Source organism: Pagrus major, chromosome 13 (genome assembly GCF_040436345.1).
Source record: "Pagrus major chromosome 13, Pma_NU_1.0".
Classification (NCBI taxonomy): Eukaryota; Metazoa; Chordata; class Actinopteri; order Spariformes; family Sparidae; genus Pagrus; species Pagrus major.
The window spans coordinates 28885851-28904912 of record NC_133227.1 but is presented as its reverse complement, the minus strand read 5'-3'; the positions used below and the strand labels follow the sequence as shown (position 1 = coordinate 28904912).

General features: G+C 41.8%; 1 protein-coding gene across 2 annotated transcripts in view; it reads right to left on the bottom strand.

Moving 5' to 3' along the window:
- Window positions 1-14593, bottom strand: part of LOC141007575 (rho GTPase-activating protein 7-like) — a 38562-nt gene extending 23969 nt beyond the window's left edge. For both annotated transcript variants that reach the window (XM_073479937.1, XM_073479938.1), the window contains exons 1-3: window positions 14468-14593; window positions 1736-1807; window positions 1547-1628 (exon numbers count right to left, since the gene is read on the bottom strand). In XM_073479937.1, the coding sequence (XP_073336038.1) occupies window positions 1547-1628; window positions 1736-1807; window positions 14468-14480 (167 nt within the window). In that variant the 5' untranslated portion in view covers window positions 14481-14593. The remainder of the gene's footprint in view (window positions 1-1546; window positions 1629-1735; window positions 1808-14467) is intronic.
- Between the last annotated feature and the right edge of the window lie 4469 nt (window positions 14594-19062).

Genomic DNA, 19062 nt, shown 5'->3' with positions numbered 1-19062 from the left:
TGTCATTTAATAATAATCTTACACCGCCACACTGTGTCATACTTTCATCATTCATCATCATTATGCAGCGTATTAAACCCTGCCAGGAGATTCTCTGACGGATGCAAATGAGGATCAATCCAACAGTGACAATCTGAAAAAAATGAAACTTTATGTGTTTAGAAAATCACATATGATATGACCAGAAGGCAGCGAGTTTAATCCCTGGACCAGCAGGATAAATCTGAAGAGACAGATTTCCTCCTTACTACCACTGTGGGGCCTTTGAGCAAGGCATCGAACCTACAACTGCTCCAGTGCAGCATCATGTTGGCCACAGATCGATAAGTCATTGTTGAGCAGGATGTTTCTATGAATCGTGTTTCTGTACTTTTACTCCATTACATTTTTTGGTAACTTTAGTTACTTTGCAGATCACAAACTGTAAATATATATAATTAATTGACTTTAATTTGCCTTGTACTTTTAATACTTTAATACTAAGTACATTTGATATCAGATACTTTTTAGACTTTTACTCAAGTACTGTTCATTCAGTATGTGTGACTTTCACTTTCATCAGAGACACATTTTAACACGATATCGTTACTTTTACTCAGTATGACTTTTGGTGAACTTGGCTTTTAGTAATGTAAACTTATTGGCATGAAGGCAACTGAAGGGACGTAATGGAAACGCAGCTGTAAAGGCTTTCATCTTACCAAAGTGAGCCTGGTTTCATCTACAAACCTCCTGTCAAGTTAAATTACCACGTTCAAGACTTTACACCTCACTCATTTAAGGACAAAGAATAAAGATTCTCATGTGATGTTAGCTTGAACGGCACCGCCGGTCGACCAGGTAGATCGCAGCGGCTCGGCTGAGGTTTGTGTACTCTGAGTTGGAGACTGCTGTGTGAAATTGCTGCAATTTTGTGGTGAATGCTGTTAAACTGTTGTGTTTTCGCTTGTTTGAATGTTTCTATATAGAAGCAGTGATACATAGTGGAGCTGGCGGAAACGGTATTTCATTTCTGTTTGTGTATGTAAGACGAGACGATGGAGAGTGACCCAGAAAGTCGAACCAACTTCCTCCACTGTAGGTGAAATCATGTTTTTGCCCTCTTGAACAGGACTTCCTTAAAATCATCAAACAGGGCCGAGTCAATTTTGCTGACGGGTTCAAGTTAGAGGGTGTCGAACTCGAAGTTTATCTGATACCGTGAATATAATTCTTAATTTCTGTGATCTGACGGATCAGCTGATAATAGTCTTCTATCTTCTGTAACTCTCAGATATATATTTTCCTGTTAATACAGGTTTTTGAATCCAGACCAGAAGATCTTTATAGTATTTTATATCATTGATAAGGTTTGTGTGAAGTTTAAGAGGTCCAAATAACATAAAGACGTAAATCTATAATATAACGCAGTGACCACAGACTCTAACGAACACGTCTCTGAAGACTGTAAAGATTGTATTTTCTGCTGCCTGTCTGTTCTGAGCTAAATGTATTTATGTCCACACTTCCTGTGTAATATTTGGGAATAGAAGCAGCTGCCTGTTACCTGCACAGCGAGTCGAGGGCATCCTTATCCAGGAAGTGGTGATCGCGCTTCGCCCACTCGATGTCGATGGGGAACCTGCAGTCTGACACGCAAACAAGACAAAATGAAACAATGAGTCGCTGCCTGAGATCATCTGTTGTATCATCTTGGCGTGTGGCGCAGGCTAAAAACTGACAGCCTCGTATTTACCTTTGAATAATTGCACATACTGAGGGAAGCCGGCCGCTCGCAGCCAATCACAGGCCTCCTTGGCTTCAATCTCTGCAAACAGCGAGAAGGAAAACAACATTGATTCAATTATAATCATTTCATGCTCCGCCCGCTTTAAGAGGGCAAATATTTGCACTTAATCAGTCGTCTGTTTATGAAGTTTAATTACATTTGCATTTGGGCAAAAAAAAACATTGGAGGGGAGAAAAACTGGGAGCAAATACAGGCTATTAATTATCCGTGACTCTTGGAAGAGGCCATTTTAATTACTGCTAATTGGCTGAGTGTAGGGACGGGAGCCTCCGAGAGAAAAGAGATTTGTTTCATGTTTCCCTCCTCTTTATCTTCCATCCATCTGCCCCGCTTCAACCCTCTGAGGTTGTTGTTCTCACGTGCTTCTCATTTGCCGGTGACAGCCATGAAAAAAGGTTTGATTTCAAAGGTGTGTGGTGCGACTCATAATTACAAGTTTCACATTGACACTGAATTAACATCCTGAGCTTTAAACTTGGACGCAGGAAGTTAAACTCCAACTGGGAGAGTCGACATTGTTAGCCATTACTGCAAGAGAGATATACTAAATTTATATAGAGGAAACACTGATTACTAAGCCTCCTATCAAACTACACTGGATAATGAAATATAAATAACTTTGAGGTTTTACAAGCATGTTAAAAGTACCAATAATTAGGCTGCGAGACACACAAGATTAAACTGTGAGGTAATAAAGCGCTGTGAGTCCTAAAATCCAGAAATCAGTTTTTGCACATTTGGTTCCCTCATCTCAAAGTCTGAGTTTTTTAATTGGTTTTCAGTTAAATGCCTGAAATAAGGTGTGTTAAAAATGGTAAGCGGTTGCTAACGAGTGTCTAAATGAGACTACAGAGGTCCTCTCAGCGAACACAGAGACTCATCTACTCACTAGTCCGTCTTTACAGGCCCACTTTAGTTACAAACTATTCTCACTCTGACCTTACAACTTGTACATTGATCAGTTTATAGAAAACCTGCATAGTATTTGTGCAGTAAGACGCTTAGTGGTGGAGACGTTTGAGTCATGTGACCGTGATGTCGTCTGTTTGTAGCCTAGCATTAGCCTTTTACTGCTACACATTTAATTTACGCTTCAAACATCACAGAGTGGAGTTCATCTGTGGAGATTATCTGGATGAACAAAACCTGGAAGGATCATAAACTTGAGGTTATTTTTGCCAATAATCCAAAATCCAATTCAAAAATCCAACAGGCTTTTTGTTGAGGGAACCAGGCCGATGCTAACTTCCGGGTTAACCAGCAAAAATACATCATTGCTGCAGCACTGTGAAACTATTTTTAAGGTCAAACAGTTACATAATGTTGCTTTAAAGTCTTCTCTCTATAAAAGTACATTTAATCTGGCAGCTCGTCCTCGTCAGATAAACAACCACACAGGTCAACTTATTACGACGACCTCTGGTGGCTGTAATAATGATATAGAAGCAAAGGAGGAAGTCAGGTCATGCAGCATAAAGAGCGACAGAGTCTGCATAAGAAGGAGGAGGAGGACGGGGTGGACGGTCAGAGCAAACAACCACAGGACCAACCAGTAGACCGCTGTCCATGTCCGGTGTGAAACCGAAAATCAGCGGCGAGTTATTTTGACATAGCAAGGTAGTTAACTTCCGTCACGTAAACATATATAACATAAATACGAACGGAAGTAAAGTTAAATAAGTAACGTAACTTATTTTAACCCAACCTGGGATCTTTTCCTAAACCTAACCAAGTCTTTATTGCCTTAACCTCAACAAACTGCGACTACCAAAGGTCCTGTTCACCCGTCGTATCGTTTTGAGAGTCAAATACGAGGATGTGTTGGCTGTTGTTTCATCTCGTATCAGATTAAAAGTTAAAATCAAAAGTTATAGACTTTACGGAGTCAGGTTCTCTGTGCCTGAGCTAAAATGGATGCTCATCTGTACCTGTTTAAGTTAAAGTGGCAGCCATTTCATCAAACTAATTAAGAACTAATTAACACATTTAAAAGGAACACACATATAATTGATGCAATAACACGAGAACACATTTAATTAACACTTCCTCGCTTAAAGACATGTGCGCTGGCGTACCTGTGCATACACCAATAAACTTCATGGCTGTAGAGCATCTTTGTGCAGACTCATCGTGTTAGAAAAAGGCTGAGCGGAAAAGAAAACGACAATAAAAAATTGTTTTCCTGATCCGGGATGTTTACAGTGAGGAGCCACAGAAATCATTTTCTCAGTCTGGCTGCACAGCTCAGAGGAGGATTTAGCTTTTCTCTGAGAGGTCTCAAAATATTTGTCCAGCACCAACCCCCTCCTGAAATCTTAAACCTGCTCTCTCTACAGGAATAAGAGGCCTGTCGCAGTTAGAAAACTGCCAAGGGCATTTTCTTGTTTTCATATTCAGACAGCATGAAATATGGCCGACATTAGTCTCCACTAAAGAACAACAACAGCAGTTTGCCCATGACTGATCGCTTCTTCAAACGCTTCTCGTCTGCTGGTTTTGTGTTTTTTACTGCCTGCTTGTTCACTTCAGACGGGATGAAGGAAAAGGCTCCTCGTTCACGTCTTATTTTTTGTGACTTTTCAAAAGTTTGCCTAAAATTAACTTGACAGCAGGATGGAAACTTGGCTTGTGATGTGGTCTTAGTGCTTTCCACAGAAGCCCGAGGGATCAGGAGAACGGGCGCGACACAAAGCAGATGGCCTCCCCCGATATGTAAACACTGGTGGGAAGCACAGCAGATATGGGAATCATCAAAATGACGACTGACTAAAGTGAGAAACATGCAAAGAAATTAAATATTGAATGGTAAAACACAGAGGAATTACCGTGAGTGTGTTTTATCCTGACTCTTTAAATGTCCTGCTAGTTAAACTTAGCTCATTTTCCGGCGTCGAGATGGAGATGTGACATTTGAGATAGGAGAGGGATCAAGTGTGTTTGTCGAGTGGTCTGAGAGGATCTGTAAATCCAGGGGATATGCGGATCTACCAGAGTCAGAGCCCTGAACTCAGCGAGACGCCCACACAGCTGACACCACTCCGAGCCGTCCCGATCCGTTACTAACGCTAAGAAATACAGCCTGTGTTTGTGCGAACCTCGAGGGTCACGAGTTAAAAGCTCCTGTCGTTTAAACCAGTTTTCCACTTTAAATAGGTCGAAAACATTCATCTGCAAGGCAACCGTGGCTCAGAGCTCAGAGAAGGAGCTTCGATTGAACATGTTTGAGGTGAAAGTAGCGAAGCCTGCAGGGAAAATCTCAGCGTGGAAAAAGTGAATTATTATTATAATTATAATTATGTGGGAGTCCTTGAGTCAAACATTCAAACACAAATCACTCGTGGTTAGAGATGGATTGGAGTTATTTTCTTTGATTCCTTTCATGCTACGAGGTGTTTGGACGCTAAAAGCTGCAAAGGACAATTTTGCAACTCAAAAGGCAAAGAGACGTAAACCAACTGTTCACAGATCAACTTTTATACCAAACAAGAGACAGGAGAGGAAAAAGATTCAATGTTGTGAGTCCAGTTCTCTTAAAATGGAGTGCTAGCTCACTTTTTGGCAGGAAGCAGTTTGGATTTCAGACTCGAGCTTTAATTCTCCTCCACCATGTGGGTGTTTGCTGTCTTTCCTGCCTCGTCTGTGGCACAGATATGGATAATGCTTTCTTTTATTTAATGATCCTATCGGGGTAATTAGGTTTGTTACAGGCGCTTCTTCAGGAACAGAAATATCACACTGTGGTATAAACGTGATATAAATAGATAAAGATCATAACACATACAAGTAAATACAAATAAAGTATATAAAAAGTACTTTATATACTCCGCTCCGCTAACGGAGAGCAATGGTTGCTAACTTAAGTTCTGCTAACATAAACTAACGACCAGCACAACACAGAAGTTCAACAGAGCCTCTTTAACTATGCGCTTATTAATAGTTTTATATGATATATATATATTTAATAGTAACTATGACTTTTGCAGCTACCAGATCCTCAGAAAAATGATGCCTAATTTTGGTTGGTGAATCATTTTTGCAGCTTCTGTATTGGATCTAAAGTGGGAACATTATATCATTAAGGAAGGAGTTGATTTATTGGGGACGTTATTTGTATTTCAGTGTCATGTTCAGGCACAAGAAAGGACGAGAGACAAAGAAAAAGAGAGAGAGCATTTTTTAAATGTAACATTTGCTATATAGAAATGTTAGCTAACATGTTAGCTATAGTTAAAGGAGTCTCCCAATCTCTGCATTTTACTCTATTTATTAAAAAACAACAGAAATTCAAAGTCTGAGCACAGCTAACACAATTAATAGCCCCACTTAAATAGCTTGCACACATTAGCCACCTAGCCTAGCCAGTTAGTCTCTGTCTGCTGGAAGGATAACACTCAGCAGGTCAATAATTTAAATGCTTTCCTGGATTATTTGTCTTAAGTTAATTAAAAACAGTCTCTCCTTTGTTTTGTTTTTAGTTAATTAAACTTGGTGGAACGGTGATAATACCCGCGGCGTCCTGATACAGGAGTGTTTACAGTACTCGGTCAACTCGTGCTCACTGTGCGCTGGCTAACGCAGCCTCGGTGAACGACTCCACACACACAAACACAAGTAAATAATTCGTTCACAGCTTAAGAATGCCCTTAATACAAGGTTGACCTAATTACCACATGAATTATGAGTCCAGGGAGGAACAGAGCGCTCCACACCTGTCACTAACAACAATGAACTTCATACTTTGTTCCAGTGTTTGGTGGCTGACTCGGACCGCCACATTCAGAGGCCCCTCTCTGTTCGTTTTACGTAAGTGATTGTATCTGCCGGGCTCCTGTTGCAGTGTGACCACATCAGGCAACAAACCTCTTCCCTTTTCCAAATGATTCTGTCTCTGAGGAAGTTGTGATTCGGCCCCTCTGGGCCCCGATAAGAGATTTGGACGTGTGATTGGGGGGCGGCTCCGCCCTGCCAGCGCCAGGAAGCTGGACAGCTTGTGTTTCTGGATGCTGAGGACACTGAGGAGCTGTGGGTGGTGGAGTTACGTGCTCGGTGGACCGTTCGTGTTCGGGTGTTTATGTTTGTCCACAGCTTTGACCTGGAGTAACAGAATCACTGCTCAGGGTTAAAGGTTTTGTCTTTCTTATTGTCTTTCTAAAGTTTTCTGATTGTTTTCTCTCTGATTTACAAGAATGGTTGAACATTTTGAAAAGTACACCGCTTTTATGCCAAGAGAATGATTAAAAGGTGACACACAACTTGACAAGTTATGTCCTGTTTGTCTAATGTGTGCAAAAACCGAAGCCTTAAACATTAATTCACAGTTTTACCGGGGAAACGTGCACGTTATCTCAGATTTCTGTGGGCAGCTGGTTGAGTTGCTCCGGCCCACTTCACACACTACTGCTTTGGACATGAGAGTGGTATTGACCTTCTCCTCCAACTCTTGGTAAGAAAGTGAATACATGTATTTTCCTAAATGTCAAGTGGAAGTGAAGAGGCAGGGCAACATGAGACACACTATATCATCCAGCTACAAGTCTGCAAAACACCAAAGCCAAACAAGCTCAGCTCTCTCCTCGTCACATATTTCTGAGCAGCCCCTTTTTCCTTCAAAGTCCACTATTCATCTGATGTTTGAGGGCTTTCACACCACTTTTACGCCTCGCTAAACACCTTCGTAACTGGTGCATCTCTGCTCGGCGTGCAGTTGAGGGAGATGCTTGAGAGCGTCTCGCAGGGCCTGAGCAGCGTGGTTGAAGATCAGAGGCATGTCAGCTGTCAGACCGGACCAACAATGTTTCCCTCTTTCTCCTGGCTGTTTCTCTGATGGTATTCCCCTGTCAGTCCGGTGAGCTCACAGAGGGGGAAGTTTAAGATGTCTGCTTTCACGAAGGGCTGGAGGGGCGAATATTAAACTCTGTGCTGTGATTCACTGTGTGTGTGTGTGTGTGTGTGTGTGTGTGTGTTTGTGTGTACACAGCATCAGCATGCTGTCCTTGGACAAACACTGATGAACCGTGACTTGAGCCTCCATCATAAAAATCTACGTTAAAGAGGTCATATTATGCTAATGTTCTGGTTCATACTTTTATTTGGGGTCCTGGTGGAACAGATTTACATACTTAATTCAAAACAACAAACACATTATTTTTCTCATATTGCTGCGGTGTGTCTTGAACACTCTGTTTTAGCTACAGAGTGAGACATCTCGCCTCTGTTCAATCTTTGATGAGAGTTGCACATGCGCATTACTTAACGGGCAGGATGTAGCCAATCAGAGGCAGAGTAGGGCGGGTCATGCCGAGCAAGGTAGTGTGATCTAAAATAACGCCGCTACAGCTGGTAACCAATATATTTAATAATATTTATCCAACTGTATATATTTATATAAATATTATTTTAAAAGCTGGAGACTGCAGCTGCATCACACATATTTGTGCTGCTGATGGTTACAGATATCAAAAGTGGAGACAAACCACTTTTCAAATCTACAAAAAAAACTACAGTACACCTCCGACTGCAGACAAGGTCGATCATCAGTTTGTATTATTTATTCATCGACATCTTTTTTTAGAAACTTGCAGGATTTGCAACTTTTCTCTGTAATGAACAGGCATGACCTTGCAGTCTGGCTCTTGCAACACCTCCAAGACATTAATGCATTATGAGAACTGGATATCTTGACAAGCTGGGAGAATATGCTGGGCAGATTCAGACGTGACCTATTATTGAACTTAGTCAGCATGCACATGGAGGACCACAACCCCTTAATTAATTATCCAGGAGGAAAAGTAATCACATTATGAATTACATCAAGTGTAAAGAAAGAACGTGTCACACTTGTCAAAAGGGAACAAAAACGTATTAACCTCCTGGCTGCATGTTCCTCGACTATTATAATAGGCTGCATTAATTTCAGGCATTCAGTTGACCGTCCTATTCACAGCAACCTGCAGTGATTACAGCAGCAGCATGTAGATTACATTTAGACAAAGCAAAGGACTGTACAGACGAGCAGCAGCAGCAGGAGGGATGAAGCTCAGATAAATCCAGACAGTAAATAAATATTACAATATGGTGTTTATGTCTTATTCAGGACACGCTTTGCTTTATGGGATTCAACTACCAGGAACATGAAGCATAGAAACAGCGTAATAATGACAGAATTATTAATAATAATACCAATAATATGTTATTCTTGAATATTTTAAATGATCCTTGGGGGCACTTGGATAATCAAAAAAACCAAAATGACAACCGAAGAGATTTTAAATCCATCTTTCTAAGCCCTCCAGTGGATAAAACCAGCAGACTGCTGATTTGACGCTCGTCCACATGACACATGTATAATAATGGACCGGGCCAAGCGGTGCGGTCTGTGGGGCTGAAGAGGTTTAAAGTCCTTCATGTTGATTGGCGATAACTGCGCTATAAGAGCCAATTTAACCCCACAAATCGTCATGAATCAGACCCTTTCACAATGATAGATGTCAGGAAAAAAGCTAATGTCGCCACTTTTTTCTTTATTCTGATGAAGCGTTTGAGCTCTAATCAAAGGGAAATGTTACAAAAGCTCAATCTTTGCCTCAGCATGCATGTATACTTTGACTTAAACCCAGCTGGAGTTCATAAAACTTTTCAGGCCTAGAAGTAGTGTGTGTTCTCTCCGTACACGACAAATATATAAGATTGTTATTCTTTATGAGTTAAAATGCTCTTTGAGTATGAAGGATCCCTAATTATTAGTTACTTTCTCATAATCAAGGCAACCAAGTTAAGGGAACTCTGGATCTTTGTACCATTTTGCATTTCAACAATACAATAAGTATTTGTATGAAAGCTCATTATCAAAAGATGAAAATGAAGCTCGATGAAGAAACACTTGTAAATGTTAAATATTACCATGATAAGTCATGATTATTAGATTAAAAAGCCAAAATTGATAAAAGATAAAAAGTCAGAAATATGAGATCAAAAAATGTAAATCATGAGAAGTCAAAATTGAGATAAAAGTCATATTTATAGGATAAAAATCTGCAGTATATGAGATCAAAAAGTTTAAATCATGAGAAGTTGAAGAAGGTTAAAATGTTAATTATGGGATATAAAGTCATAATTAAAAAATAAAAGTCAAAATTTAGAGAAAAGTCATAAAAAAAATCAGAATTATGAGATCAAAAGTGAACAATTAACTTTTTTTCCATCAGTTTCTCTAACTAGCAGAAATGTGCTTCAGTATGTTTCCTTTTGGCCCGTAAACAACTATTAAGTTTCAGGTTTGGTTTTCAGGGGGAAAGTTTGGACACCTCTGATATGGACTGAAAAGTGTAAATAACTGGTTCATTCTGTGAAGTAGAAGACGACCTGAACTGACCCGGACAGAGAGAAATGAGTTCAGTCGTAGCGGCGACAGTGACGGTCATCCTGATGCTGCCTATTGTCACCGTGAAGTGAAACAGGAAACAAACAATCCCCTGAACACCAGCGACGACCTCAGAGAGCGACAGCTGCTGTGAAACTTCAGCGTCCGAGTCACGTTACATTCAGAGTCCCAGAGATGAAGCGATAACAGCTCGGGCTGGAAGCAACACTTTCACCTGTCACGCAGAGAAGTTCACGGATGGACCGTCGTAACCAGAGGAGTCGAAGTAACGTCGTCCCTCACAGCTGCTGACAGAAAATGTCAGAGAGTTTCAATGTAGATTTATTGCCGGATGGCTGCTCTGTCCGTAAGCTCAGAAAGTCGCTGGGACGTCGAGGAAATGAGTGTCTGGTTCTGTCTAGCTTGCACATCTAGCAAGGCGAGGAAGTTTTAATTATAAAGCACATTCAATACAATGTCTGTAATATAAACTCAGTCGCCTTACGAGATCTGTTGGCGACAGCGTTTCACCTGACAGCGGGATGAAAAAAGGAGGTAGCGTACGCGATGTTAATGTTGTGAAATGGCCGCAGTTCAGTTGAGCTTTAGTTGAGTTGGTTAGATTAAGGAAAAGATAAAATATCATGGTTTTGGTTAAAATAAGCACGTTAATTACATTATTACGTAAGTTTAGAAACAAATGTAAGTTTGTGTGTACCAGTAAGCAAACGACAAGTGAGGCTCAGATAGATGGGTCGGTCACTTTCATTAGCTTCACACAGGAGACGGGGGGTTTGCTTCCCGTGCAGAGTGAAGCTACTTTAACTCAACAATGATTTCTTCTCGTCAGACGGAGCAGAAATACAAAGCTTTTTCATACTAATTGGGTAGACCAACCACCCACAACCGTAGCTCTCCACAGAATTCAAAAAATCCTGAGGGCCGAGGTCCATTTTGGTTTGAAGGCACTGGCCAATGTGGTCATCCGTCTGTGGTTACACTTATTGAATCTGTGGTTAGGTTTAAGCCACATATGATACTTAACGAGAAATTTCACCTTATAAAAATCTTTTCCCCCACAAGAAAAGTAGCAAAGATGGCTTCTGGCGTTTGTGGTTAATGGTTTTGTCTATATTTATGTTATGGTTTGAAATTTCCAGGCTGCATTTATATATACAGACACACACACACACACACACTTGGCTCACGCTCAGCTGGCAGGTGAAGCTGCATTAGCTCATACGTAGGCGCAGTATAATCATTCCTGCATGCTGTTGCCCTCCGTTGCTAACAACACTGTCTGTCCCGAGCCTTCGTGCCAGTGGAAAGACGGCTTTACTAAGTTCGGATAAACACTCTCAGGTTACCGTGAAGCAAATTGGAGGAACTTCAGGGGTATTTTCGTAGAAACAGATATGACAACACAGCTCAGCGGCGTGCCGCCGGGCAGAAAACCAGCTGACACCGAGCCAAACTAAACCACATGGAGAGATTTTTTTGCTTTCATTCCTTTACTTTCTTTAATCTTGAAGCGCTCCACCTGTTCTCCGTCCCAAAATGTACTTTTCAGTTCACCTGCCACGTTCTGCTGAGAATTTAACCTGACAAAAAGTTGTTTCTAACCTGCCATATGTTTCCTCCCTGCAATCACTTCTTTGTGCACTGAACAATCCTGGCCACCTACGTGTTTTTGTGGAAAGAGATGTCTTACAAATAAAATATGTGCCCCTGTACAGAAAGCACTTGTCAGGGAAGGATTACGTCGCCCAACAGAGGCAGCACACAGACTCTGCTTCACTGACTGTGGTCTGGTCTGGGAAATCTCAATGAGTCATTTGCTTGAAGTTAGGCTTCGTTGTCAAACTTGCTCTGCAGGCATTTGGGTTTTACCCTTTTACCACTATGTTACATCATTTCCTGATCCTGAGGTGACAATTTGCATCCAGCGTTGGCAGCTTCCCGGGAAGAATGAGAGAATGTCAGATCTCCACTAGATTATCCAATTAAATGGACTTCTGAATTAATCTGAGGAATAAAATAGGCCATCACCTACTATGTGGAAGAAGGAAGAACCGTGTACATAACAAGATGATCCGACAGCGGTGCACTCGGTCACGGGTAAAGCTCCACTTTTAAGAGCTACTCACTCCATCAGTGACAATGGTGGTTCAGTTCAGTTATAATCAGGTCAGTTAGAAAATATAATGTTAAAGATTTCTTCATACATGTACTGAACACCTCTATGATTCAGCAGCAAAGTGAGCTCAAAGGTTTCAGGAGGGTTTGAGGGTAAGGGTTAGCATGCACTTGATAGGATTCTAGCAACATTTCAGCTAACGTTATAGCTAAATATGTTGATATAATATGCTCACAAGTTTAACAAGGAGATTCTGCTACTGAAACTGATGTAAGGTGACCAGCTACATTACTTCACTCACCACGACACATCAGCTTGAGCAACAACGATGAAGAGCTTAAGTTACGTTAGCGCACATTTGTTAAGGCTACATTAGCTAAGCATGAGAAGCCTGATACCTGAATGTTTTGCAGATGTTATCTGGGCTTATTGCTGACATTGGACTGTACATTTGCTAAACTAGCAAAATGAATTGTTTCTTTGGACCATCATGGATTTAAAGTTACATTAGCTAACATTATCTTCATTAGCTAAACATGGGAAACCTGCTACTTGGATGTTTTGTACATATCTCTTGGCTAATTGCAGACATTTAACAATACATTCAAGAAACCATTTAATTTTCCTATAACCAACTTAGTTTATTGAAGTTTCAGTTGCTAACATTAGCTACATTAGCTAAACATAAAAAGCCTGCTACCTGAATGTGAAGCACATTTGCTGCAAGGTGAACAATTCAGGTAAGAGATCTGTTAGACTTCAGTTACTCTTGTGGTCGAGCACCTTGACACCAGATCCAAAATGGATATCACATCTTAAGCATGACATGAAGACGATACTAGCTAGTAAGTTGACAGACGTCTCAGTGGAAGGACGCAGGTTTGATTCACGCTGACTCAAAAATGTGTACTTTGAGTGCCATTTAAATGTGATTTTTCTCATGAAACCTGACATCGTGCCTTGGTTCTTTTTCCAAACCTTCAGCTCTACCAGAAACCACGATCAAAACAAACAAAAAAAGACTTGCTCAGTCCACAGAGATGTAATTAACCAGGTCAGGTGTTAACCGCTCAGTAAAGAAACAGAAACAACAGCGGATTGTGTGGATTGCAAACTTTTCACCTCTACAATGAAGCTAAAACTTTAGTTTGTCCTGTGGGTGTTTGATGTTTTTCTAGTTAATGAGTCACTTGTGCATTGAGACAGAAACAACCGTAAAAACAAGTAAGTGAAGCTCATTAATGGTTAGTGCAAAACAAGCACCTGCACGGCCCTCCATGCGTCTGTCAGTGTACTTTTAAAACATTAAGTGAAGACTTATGATTTATTAATACTATCAATATCAATACCTTCGATATAGACAGCACTCATCGACGGTGGGAAGGTTTTTAAGACTTTTTACATGTTATGTAACAGAAGTGCAGTTGTGAGGTCCACTACTGTTACTGTTCAAAGCAAAAACACAAAAATAAAACCAGAAGTGCACACATCAGATCACAGATTTCAGAATAAAGCGACCATTTTTGAATAATTTCCATGCAGGAGTGCATTTCTGCTCAGACGTGTCCATATTTTAACGTTTACAGACCAAAGTTCACATCACAAAGTTTGAATATTTGAAGGGTTTTCTTCAGCAGATGATCCGTTCTCTCCAACAGAAGCCCACACACACATTCAGACACATTCAGAGCGAGTCCTACGCTCGTCCTGCCGGAGACAGAAGCTTTTATTCTGCCAGAGTTCATGAATGCGCTCGTGATGGTTTCAGGCCCACGGCCTTCAAACAACAATGACCTCTCAGTGGATACTGAGCTGCTTCAAATTCCTGTTTCTGCCTCATGAATCGAGTACAACACTCGTACATTTTCAATAAAACTGCTGAGATATTTTACACAACAATCGGCTGGAAACGAGCCGCTGAGTCTTATGTCAGCAGCTACCAGAAGATACTTTTTTTTTTAAGTAGCCCAGGAGCCACGTTCTGGCCAATCATGGCCCAATCAGGTCCTGATTAAATCCCACTCGTTAAGCTAATTAACCAATCATCTCCTTAATGAATGTAATCAAGCACCAATCGTCAGTTGTCATCAAAAAAGAAACTGAGAGGCAGAAATCTTCATTATCTCCTCGTCTGTCACATCACACAACGTTCACTACGAGCTGTGACTGAAGAAATACTCACTTGTGATCAACATGCTTCTCAAGTCTGAAGGAAACTTCAGCAAACGTCCATGTTAACAGATGAGATTCAGATATTTAAAGAATTAAATCCAAAGAGGGAAAAGTCATAATTCCAGTGGTGTAACGGAGCAGTAGAGTCCAGTTGTACTGGTCATGTTGGGCATCATGTTAATGAAGTCATTGTTGGAGATTTCCCCTCTCCACCTACCACTCCCCTTCCTCTGGCCTGGACTGGACCATTTGAACACCAGCGGGAGGGGGGCACCCTAAAAATAACCCAAAGGAAAACACTTCAGACACATCAGCACCGGCCCGAGGCGGACTCGAATCTGTGACTGGATGAGACGTGGGAGAAGTCATGTCAAAATGGCTGAGATCAAATCTGTAGAAGTTAAAAACATGGTCCAGTCTCCCCGGGAGGAAATGCCACAGCGAGCCGGCCCGGCTGGCCCACTCAGTGCAGAAGTGAGCAGAGATTTCCGGGCAGGAGTTTTTTCTCTTAAAATATTGTAATTTAAAAAAAACCCATTCAGAGAGTCAGAAGTGCCACTTTGCATCAAATGCAGCGAAACTCAAGATACAAATCAATGTTCTCCTCGGCCCGGGCCCGGCACTACGACCCCTCAGATGATGAAATTGCAAAGAGAAAGTGAGGAAATTAACAAGATTTTCTCGTCTTCAGATTGATTATTTTCCACTCGCGCTGATCTCTGACCTTCTCACAGCTGTTTGGGTTGTGTGTGTGTGTGTGGGGGGGGTCTTTGAGAAAGAGCCACTTCAGATGAAATGGAAGAAGAGATATCCGACTGGGCGAATGATTCAACGCGAGGAAGGATAAAGTCCTTTCCCCGTGCCCTAATAGTCTGCAGTTCTTCAAGGTTTCATCTTGGCTCAGTCCAAGGTATACCATTAGCGTTAATGGCCTTCCATTTAAAGCGTAGGTGTTTGATTATGGGATTTTAAATGTGAATAACTCCCTCGGAGGAGACGAGAGAGGTCTGCGGGACTCGCTACATTAATTCACAAGTGGAGGAGGAGAAAGTGGGAGTATGTAAACAACTAATGGACTTTTTCACAGTCTGTCGGGAGTCACAGAGCGAGAGGAGGAAGAGGAGCAAGAGAGAGGAAGGAGGTCGAAACTTGTTTTTCTTCTCTTTGCCAACATTTCTGAGAAAGTTCCAGAGGTCTGATAAAGTTTGTTTAAAAGGTTAAAACGCTCTGAAATCTTTTGCTTGTGGGAGAAATACAAGATACAGTATGTACAGCAGCAAGACCAGAGTGAAAGAAAACCCATTCAGGTTCTGCTGCCGGTCTGATCAGGGTCACCAAACATAATCGCTCCTAACTCTACCTGATTAATCATTACACGTGTTCCTGTACGTACGTGAACTTCATCCCAGCAGCTGCAGCAGCTGTTCTGAGCAGCAGGTTCCCCCTCAATCACGTCTATGGCCTGCTGTAGATCTACTCTCATATTTTACTACATCTGTGATTCATGAAGGCGTGCGGGACATTTGGGATGCAGACCTGCCCAGACGTTCCCTCTCTGAAGGTCTTACAGAGAGACAAGTAGAGCTGAAAAAACAGAGAAACTTCAGAGATCTTTGAAGAGGAGACCTGTGACGCTGACACCAGGTCGAAGAGCTGAAGGTACGGCGCAGCGCTGCGTGTGGTTCAGGTCAAAACATGTTAGCGGTCAGTGTTTCTGCAAACCACAGAGACGTATGTTCAAGTCACCAAGGCTGCATGTGGTGTTAAGATCTCCACAAATGTTCACATCACATGTTCATCTCCTGACTTTCATGTCCAGAGGCAACAAGGCCGCTGAGCTGGCGACCGCAGCTCAAGACTGCACTTCAACATTTGTAAGTTTGAAACCACTGGACGTTTTAAAGGCCGTTCAAGACAATTTCCAGCAGTTTCTGAAACTATTGACAGGATGTTTGGCCATCTGCAGCTGTTTGAAGTGACAAAAACTGCTATTGTGTATTTTTTTTCAATTGTTCTCACTGAGGAGCGAGCGTTTGTGCGGCCGCTCTGAGCGCTTTGAGTTTGAAAACCTCTTAACATTTCAGAAAGGCGCTGGTGACGTCACTGTTTTCTTTTTCCTGGCCTAGGCGATAATATTCACTGCATTTTTGCTCGTATGGATCGTGTCTTGCACCCACATCCTCCTCGCCCTGATGTCCTGATGTCACATAAAAAACAAACAGAAGGTAAACCGCAAAGGGGCAGCGGCGGTCGTACAGCTGTGGTTGTCAAGATATTGTAAAACTCAGCGTTTTTCCTCTCAACACTTTATCGCAGCACTCCTGAACGCAAAAATGCCCCAGAACAGGCCGAAGTTGACTTGAATTTGAAGTTGAACAGCTGAATTCCCAGCAGCTGCCTGCAGACACTACTCGGGTCCTGACAACTATTTTTTTGGGTCCAGTTGTTTAATATTGTTTTAAAAAGATGTTAGGAACACAGATATCTTTGTAGTAAAGATGGTTTACATTTTATTTTTTGTTTTACATTACTATGTTTTATCTTCAGTGTTATTAACATAATATATCTGTGTGTGTAAAATATGTAACTTCAATGTAAAACACTGTGTTTTCTATTGAAGGGACTTTACAGCCATTAAACAGCTCACCACCACCACTGTGCTTGTTTTCTGAATTATTTCACTGCGCTCGGATTTATTCATGTATTTATTCATCTGCACGCCGCTAAAGCCTCGTCCCAGAGTCACGCAGGAGGAAGGCCTCGGGTCTGAGGCTCTGACATGTTGACTGTAGACATCAGGATTAAAGCAGAGCTCAGGGCCTGACCTCTGGCTCTGTCTCTCACTGTATGTGTGTGTATAAAGGTTACACAAGACTGCGTTTCCTTTTCCCGAGCAAGAGCCTCACAGGCGTCACAGGAGGAAGAATCCAACAATACTCACAGCGGATGGGAGTTTCTGTATATGTGTGTGTGTGTGTGTGTGTGTGTGTGTGTTTTGGTGTTTGAGGGAGTTAGCTACAGTACATGAGGACGAGATGTGTTGTGTTTACTCTCGTAGCCTCGCTGCATATTCGCTGCTGCTGCTTGCGTGTGTGCTCAGGGGTGTGTACGTGTTTGAGTTTACTTTGTGTGTGTGTGTGTGTGTGTGCGTGCGTGTGTGTGTGTGTGTGTGTCTGTGTGTGTGTGTGTGTGTGTGTGTGTAGTCTAATCTGAATGCAGCCTCGGAGGCTTCGGCTTGGTATTTCCGATGCAGCAGGACAGGAAGCGGACTTCGCTCTTGAACCGCGTCCCTCCCTCTGAACACGGCAGCACACAGCCTCTGTAAGACCTATCACTTCATCTGTTTGTGTGACAGAGAGGCGAGGTAAACAGCTTTCTGTTTACTGTACGTACAGTACAACACGGGCCTGAGATATCAGCCCTAAATCAACGTTTAGTAACAATGACTCAACAATATTTCATAATTGTTCATCGTTGAAGTCATCTATGAACCAAAGTGACACACGTTCTCTGGTTAAAGCTTCTCAAATGGAAAGATTTGTTGCTTTTTTTCTTAAATAGCATGAATGAATTAAACTCAACTCAACTTCATTTTACATCCCCGCTGTTGTAAAATGCCGAATACATGAACCTCTAACCTGTAACCTTTTCTGCTTTATATCATCGTAAACTAAACATCTTGGTATTCTGACTAAATACCAATACCAATACTAAAACGACTTGAGGACTAAACAATAACTGTGATTATGATTATTAGTGGCAGTCTTCATCAGAACATTTACTCCAGGAACCAGGAAATTCACTGTAAATTTGAGGACATACATTTTTTATTTTTCAGTGTACAAATTATGAAATGGCTCGACGAAACCCTGAAATATTGGTGTTCAGGTGAGTAAAAACTTTAAAAGTCTGTTTAATTTGGATGTGTTTAACTTTGCCAACTTTTGCCACTTTCCCATCACACTTGCCGGCCCGGCTCTACTTGGCCGGGGTTTCACAGCTGGACTAGCTGCTTGAAGATGCGTCATTATCCAATGACACGCTCGTCTCAATCCACGCACCACTATCGAAGAATCACCGCTAACAAAGAGGCTCCGACAAACACATTTCATTTCCTCTAACTTCGTCACAATAAAAGCCCCCCATTATTTAGTCATTTCAAAGCTTTTATTATGAAGCAGCATCACAGGAAACGTTGTGTTTTCAGCAGCAGTAACTAAACACGACTCCTGAACCAGCTGAAAGTGAACACGATGAAACAGTAAAACACTGCAGATGTTTGAAAGAACAAACTAAAGAGATTCAGTTAGAAGCTACAGACGTACTGAGAGCTGAACACACCGACTTTTTAAAACTTTTTCTCAGGTTTCCTGCACAGACATGAGGAAGAGACGGGTGTTTATTACGGGTTGGCTGCAGTCGCGAGACGTCACCGTGGCCCGCTTGGAGGTGGGGCTGCCGCAGCTTGGCCCTACTCCCGAGCAGGTCCATCTAGGTCCACGCCTCGGCGCAGTGAAACTGGTGATCGAAAAGCAAATTGGCGCTAAAAAACTGGTAAAAGTGCTGGTGGAAAAACAGCATGTGCCTTGAAAAGAAGACTTAGAA